This window comes from Cyprinodon variegatus, unplaced genomic scaffold (genome assembly GCF_000732505.1).
Source record: "Cyprinodon variegatus isolate N-32 unplaced genomic scaffold, C_variegatus-1.0 Scaffold99, whole genome shotgun sequence".
In the NCBI taxonomy this organism is placed as follows: Eukaryota; Metazoa; Chordata; class Actinopteri; order Cyprinodontiformes; family Cyprinodontidae; genus Cyprinodon; species Cyprinodon variegatus.
The window spans coordinates 1,115,786-1,122,778 of record NW_015150552.1 but is presented as its reverse complement, the minus strand read 5'-3'; the positions used below and the strand labels follow the sequence as shown (position 1 = coordinate 1,122,778).

At 38.6% G+C, this 6,993-nt stretch overlaps 1 protein-coding gene across 1 annotated transcript in view; it reads right to left on the bottom strand.

Annotated features, from left to right (window-relative positions):
• LOC107084388 (sodium-dependent lysophosphatidylcholine symporter 1-B-like) overlaps positions 1 to 6,993 on the bottom strand; it is a 17,486-nt gene that overhangs the window by 7,105 nt on the left and 3,388 nt on the right. Inside the window, exons 4-9 of the mRNA XM_015374198.1 lie at positions 4,577 to 4,700; positions 4,418 to 4,496; positions 4,168 to 4,316; positions 1,518 to 1,608; positions 1,051 to 1,172; positions 853 to 936 (exon numbers count right to left, since the gene is read on the bottom strand). Of these exons, the coding sequence (XP_015229684.1) occupies positions 853 to 936; positions 1,051 to 1,172; positions 1,518 to 1,608; positions 4,168 to 4,316; positions 4,418 to 4,496; positions 4,577 to 4,700 (649 nt within the window). The remainder of the gene's footprint in view (positions 1 to 852; positions 937 to 1,050; positions 1,173 to 1,517; positions 1,609 to 4,167; positions 4,317 to 4,417; positions 4,497 to 4,576; positions 4,701 to 6,993) is intronic.

Below are 6,993 nucleotides of genomic sequence, written 5' to 3'. Positions count from 1 at the left end.
CAGCACTTTATAGGTCTGCTGTATGGGACCACTTTGCATTTTGAGTGACCAACGATGACGGCGGAAAGAAAGTTGTGGATAAAAGTGCAACAGTGTGCAAGCATTGTGCAACACGTTTTGTTTATGCTAACAGCAACATGACCAACCCCGAATGCTAACCCCGAAATCCCTCATACTCCGTCAACGCGCCGCCCCGCTGCTCTCAAGACCGGCTGCTCAAAGCAAAGCATACAGCCTCCACTGTGGCTCCCGTCCGCTCCTCTCTGAGTCCCTTGGAGATGGTAGACAGCATGCGCGAGATGATTAAATTCAAAGCAGCAAAACATACGGAAATGATCCAGGGTTTCCGCGGATCATTAAAAATAATTTCAATCCATAATTTTTGGGGGGATTTTTGCACTAATTTCATAAATTTTTATGGGATTTCGGTGTAACAATCAACATATACCGAATCGAACCGAAAACCGTGACCACGAAACCGTGAATCGAACCGAACTGTGGCTTTTGTGAACCGTTCCACCCCTAATATATATATATATATATATCCCAACAAATTGGATGGCAATGCAAACTTTGAAGGAAAAGATTTCCTTTTCCTCCTCTACCAGAAAAGTAGCCCTGCAGAAACTTAATAAGCTAATAGTGAGAAGGGTTGCTTAGCAACAGAGGCTCCTCTTAATGCCATCTCTGCATTTATTTCTAGCTAAGGCTGGTAACGCAAACTGTAGTCGTTCAGCCCACAGTAGTAATTGTGAAAATGGTCTGAGGCCAGGATCATATTTCAGACAGTAATGGTGTTCTCTAAAGGCCTTTACAGGAAGGAGCCTTGAGTGGAAAATAAGAAACCCTCACCATGATGACCAGCAAGATATTCTGGAAGTCCTCCCTGTGGCCCAGAGCGTGAGTGATGAAAAGGGCAAAGTTTCCTTCCAGCAGCTTTTCAAGTTAAAAGACATCATAAGGAAAAAGTCAGCAGGGTTGATTATAAAACTAGAATCAGATTTCTTTAGCAGGCATTGTAACTGAGCAGATTTTACAGAGAATTTTTACCATGAAGGCCAGAGATGTGAAGAGGAAGCCAATGACCAGTTTGACGTAGGGTCCATGACTTACAATCACCCAAAGGCCTTGGCGGAAGGTGAGCGGCGGAGCTGATGTTTTCCGACCGCTCCCTAGAAGACAACAGGAATATAAGAACAAGGAAAACTAATCAACAGTCCCAAAGCTTAGAAATGTTACATCTACATTTTTTTATTAAACTTCTTAATATGTGAAAAAAGAAGCTAATAAAGGCAGAAACCCCATGACCTTCATATGCAGTTTTTAACACCGTTACTGTTAACTGAAGAGGATGATCCTTAAAGTTAAACAGTGTCTGTGTATCACACTCAGAGCTAAAGGTTACCCATGCTTTACAGCACAGTTCAGAGAAGGGATCTCAAATACTGACTGTCTGAAAACTAAAGGCTTAAAACAAACAAGGTTGTCAAAACACAAATGATCGAACGGTTGTTTACCTTTTTGCTCCTTCACACCAAAAAACAGGACTGCTGCACAAAAGACGTAGATGATGCAGATGACTCCCGAAGCTAGCAAGTACGCTCGTTTCTAAAGGAAGGGAAACAAGGAGGGGACTCAGAATGATCGTCTTAACACTCACAAACATTTATGATGTGACTTCAGTCGGCCCATTTCTCAATTCCTTTAACCACTGCTGGAGGAGAAAAAGAAAGTCATTCTAACCACTCTTTTTAAAACCGCTAGAGCTTAGTGGTAATGGAAGGACATCATCTCCAAACATACAGGAGCTACACATGTAGTATATCATGAGAAAGTTGATTTACTTCTGTATTTCTATTCAAAAAGTGAAACTTGTATATTAATTTGTTACACACAGTCTGCAAAAATGATCTAGAAATAAGTAAAAACTTCTTAAATTAAGTGTATTTATCCTTATTCTAAGTAGGTAGATGAGATAGTTTGCCAATGGAATGAGTATTTTTACTCTTAAAATAAGATAATTAGAGAATATGCACTTGAAATAAGACAATGCAATTGTGTTTTATTATTTTAAGTGTAAATTGTTTTGTTCAATTGGCAAAATGTCTCTTTTACCTCCTCAATTCAAGAACAAATGCACTTATTTTAAGAAAAAATTACTTCAATTACTTCAAAAAATGACTTTCAATTAAGGCTGTGTCTGAATATCTGCCCTATTCACTTTATTGGGCCAGTGGATGAAAAATGAGTGGACTCCAAAGTTCACAACATGCACCCTGAAAAGTAGTGATCATCCATGGTCACTAGATAAGCAGATATATTCCAGATTGCTTTGCGAGAGCTAGCCTTGCATCATGCCATTTGTTGTGGCGATGACAAAGATGGCCCAGGCACCGTTCAGGGAGGCGGAGTTACATGACCAATGGGGAGCAGAAAATTAGTGATCATCGTGCACAGATGTATGCAGGACATGAGTTTCAGGTGTTGCATTCATTGTGTTAGGCCATTTGAGCAAGAGACAGAACCATCTCACTTGGGCTAAAGACTAAAAGGATTGGACTGCTGCTGAGTGGTCCAAAGTTATNCCTTCTCAATTCAAGAACAAATGCACTTATTTTAAGAAAAAATTACTTATCTAGATTTCAATTAAGGCTGTGTCTGTATGTCCGCCCTATTCACTTTATTGGGCCAGTGGATGAAAAACGAGTGGACTCCAAAGTTCACAACATGCACCTTGAAAAGTAGTGATTATCCATGGTCACTAGATGAGCAGATATATTCCAGATTGCTTTGCGAGAGCTAGCCTTGCATCATGCCACTTGTTGTGGCGATGACAAAGATGGCCCAGGCACCGTTCAGGTTGGCGGAGTTACATGACCAATGGGGAGCAGAAAATTAGTGATCATCGTGCACAGACATATGCAGGACATGAGTTTCAGGTGTTGCATTCATTGTGTTAGGCCACTTGAGCAAGAGACAAAAGCATCTCACTTGGGCTAAAGACTAAAAGGATTGGACTGCTGCTGAGTGGTCCAAAGTTATATTCTCTGATTAAAGTATATTTTAGATTTTTTTTGGAAATCAAAGGCCTAATATAATCTGGAAGAAGGGAGGAGAGGTACAGACTCCACTTTGCTTGACATCCTATGTAAAGTAGTCAGTAGCTGCATTTCCATTAACCATAAAATTACGCAAAAAAATTACATTGCAATTACATAAATTAATTTTCTAAATTGAAACACTGCATTTTTGAAAAGAAAAAAAGCATACAGTGTTAGATAAAATTTTTTTGCTTCTATGGGATTTTTTTTCCAGTTCCATCGAAATTATTATATTTCCAAAAAATGCAATGGAAACACTTTTTTTAAACACCATATTTCAAATGATCAAACAAAAGTTAATGCCTTGTTAAAAGGCAAAAAAGAAGAGTGGAAGTAGCTGAAGGATTCATAAGGAGACTGAATATTTTTTTTAGCATTTAGTTCATGACAATGAGGCAGAAGAGCCCTAGAGCATGGCTGAAATATGGATAGATCTCATTACATCCACCATGTTGTTTTTAGGAGTTATGACCTGAACAAACATATTCACCTGCTGCAACTTTAACGTTTTTTTTTTAAATGTTTTTATAGAAATATAGCAATTGCAAAAATATGTATTTTTGAAATGAGCAGAATATTTATAAAGAAAACACAGCTAGTGATGGTTAGGGTTGACTTTTCACAAATTATATTAGACAATATTCTAATATAATTGTCAGAATTTATATAAACACTTGAAATATATTAGTCCTTGTTAATGAATAAATCTTACAAGTTTCACTTTTTGAATGGAAACACTGTTGAAAAATAACCTTTTTCATGATATTCTAATTTTTATGACACCTCTGCATCTTCAGTCCCATGGCAGCTCTAAAGGATTTCCATAGCTTCATGCTGCCAACACCGTGCAGTAACAGTGTGTTATAGAATCACATTTTTTTCCTAGACTACAGGGGGCTGAAAACAAATGCAAAAAAAGTTTCAGATTTCTATCAGTTGAGAAATGAATTTTTTTTCTACGTTTCTGTTACCTTGTTTTGGTCCATGACAAAACATACCAATAATTCTTATGAAACTGAAGGAAAAATAAAATGGATCAAAAAAAATTCTTGTCTCAGACACTTACTGAATCTTCCAGTGAAACTATGGTAGTGTTTAAGGTGGTGTTGGTGCTGTTGTGGTCTTCAGGCTCAGTGGGACAAGTGGAGACTCCGCCTACTATCTGTCCCTGGATTGCCGTTCCCAGCACTGTGCCCAGCACCTCAACCGTCATACCTAAAGGTCCACAAAGTTTGCAAAATCAGCACATTTGACAAAAAAATTAATAAAAAATATACATATATACATAAATGAATCAAGTGGAGTGTTTAACATACGGTAGGCGGTGGCCGAGTCTCGCTCTTTCTGGTCATTGCTGATAAACATGGTGAGGGCCGAATATGGCACATGGAAGCACTGCAGTCAGAAAAAAGCCATTAGCTAAAGAAGTGTGACGGAGAGAGGAAGAAGAAGTAACTGATGAGGTACCAACTAACCGTCTGCATTGACTGAAAGAGGCAGTAAAACACCAGGTACCAGATGACCTTTCCTTCCTCAAACGAAGGCACGTACCAGATCAGGATGTAGGTGAGTACAGCAAAGGGAGTTGAGCAAAGGATCCTGCACAGAAATGAGTGAAACACATCAAGGACTTGATACTTTTTAAAAAGTTTCAGCTTGTAAATACATGAGGGATTATGAAGAAAACTACATATTTACTTCCTTTAAATAAACCAAGGAAACTCAAAAATACAGCATCCATCCATTACGACTGTGTTTAATTAATTATCCACTTGTTTTTTTTTATCCCAGTCAGATTTACAGTCACTGCTTTTCTTCTCTTTGTGAATAATCCCTCTAATCCTTCCTGGTCAGCGCTGGTCCCTGGAGGAAGGGTTGAGGCAGGGCAGCATGAGGTGATGAGGGGACTCTGACCCCACTGCCTTGTAACGGCCACCTCATGCTTCACAGGTCCTAGAAGTTCACCTTCTGCCCATGTTTGAGGTCTTTTGTGTGATTTTTTTTTTATTTTTCGGGATCACCCTCTATTGACCGCCATCTTCTCACTCTGCAACATAATGCTGGTGCTTCTTTGTGAGCAGGGTGTGTTCAGGTTGAGTGTTATTTTCTCCCATACAAAGAAGTCTCCAGCTAGGCCGAGTCAGCTATGGTTTCAAGTTCTCTGACCTGACTTCTGGGAAACAGTTAACAGCTTTCTTTAACTCTATGTTTCCACAGTCCACTTCTTCATAGGATGTCAAAATTGGAGTGTGTAAAACAAACTCATTTACTGTCTTGTCACTTATTGTATTTATAGCATCATGATAAATGGGGCTGTGAAAATCTTCAACTTCCCCTTTGCAGAAAAAGCTTAATAAATTAAAGGTTAAATAAAGTTCAGCAAGGCATTGAAAGTGTTGGGGTTTTTTTTTTTTAGCTTTTATGTGTCTGAGATTCATGAAAGGTTGAAAGCTAAACTGTTTGGAGGTAAATAATATACTTAACTAACAAACAAGAGAACCTGGCTCTCACAAATATTAGTTGCAGTTATTCTTTGTCTTCAAGCTTTCATGTACTGTAAATTAAACATTTTCTTCCCTCTTTGACGTATCTATAAACACAGAAGAATGTTTCTTTGTTGGATAAGAGGCCTGCAGCTGGTAAAACTGCAACTCTGCCTCGTGTAATAATATTTAAGCCATTCTAGTGTCACTAAATGACACATCTGCCCTAAAGCTATCAGGAGGCAAGTGACACAGGAAATAACCTCAAACTGCTTAAGATCATATAGTTAAGATAGTTTTTTTTAATCAAAACAAAATTAGCAAGTTGCATGAATAATTTATTAATGTGTTGCATTTAAAAAATAAAGTTTTTAAAATAAACTTTTTTTTTAATTGTTTGACCCCACATGGCTTTAAAAACAGTGCTTCTCTAAACTCCCCTTCATTATCAGGAAACCCACATGTGGCGCTCATGGTTTAGCCTTCTCTAATTGGCTGGATCAGATGGTGTGTTGTGGGTGGGACCAATCACAGCAGACGCCGGGGAACTTCCTCATACCCGCCTACAACTGCTCTGCAGTCCTTGCTCTTTAAAGACCTGCTGGCTGCCGAGTATGAGAAATCAGTCATTGCATCAGCTTCTGCTGCATATTCAGGCTCCGCTTTAAATATCGTTACTGACTCAAATATTGTTGTAGCTGTGGTGAACAAACCAACTCCCTGATGAAGCTCAGACATTTAAATAAAACCGCTGGGATCATTACATGCTATAAAGAGGAGCATACATGTACATTTTACAGCTTGAACTTCTGTTACCCCAGTTTCAGTCTTTTTAAAGGTTTATATGCAGGGTGTAATAAAGATCAGACTTTCAGCAGAAGACGCTTCTAGATCCGGTCCTCATTATTCCTCATCGAGCTATTAGGACGTTTTAAGTCACCCCACATTTCTGTGGTGTTTATTAATAAAGCAGCTAGAGTTTAAAAATAATATCAGACTGCATCTTTCCAACTATCAGCCCCTTCTTTCCTTTTAGCGCCTTCAGCCTTGCTGCCATGGTTACTGAAGAAAATGGGCTTTTTCTGCCACCCCTCTTTCTCCATCCACTCAGAAACCTTTGCAGCTCAGCTTCTCATTCTTCATGACCAGATTTAACATTTTTCCAGACTTAATTTCTAGAGATCTAAATGTTCCCAGGGGAGGTTTTGGTGTTGTACAAAAGCTGACGTTTAACTCGGCTTTCGTACAACACCAAAAATTAATGGAGGATGGACAAGGTGGATGTACAGAAGACGGCCACTGAAAAAAAAAAAAAGTTAACAAATTTTTTATTTATTTTATTTCAGTTTTATATGGGAAAAAAGTCAGAATTCTGAGAAAAAAATCAGAGTTCTGAGAAAAGTCACAAT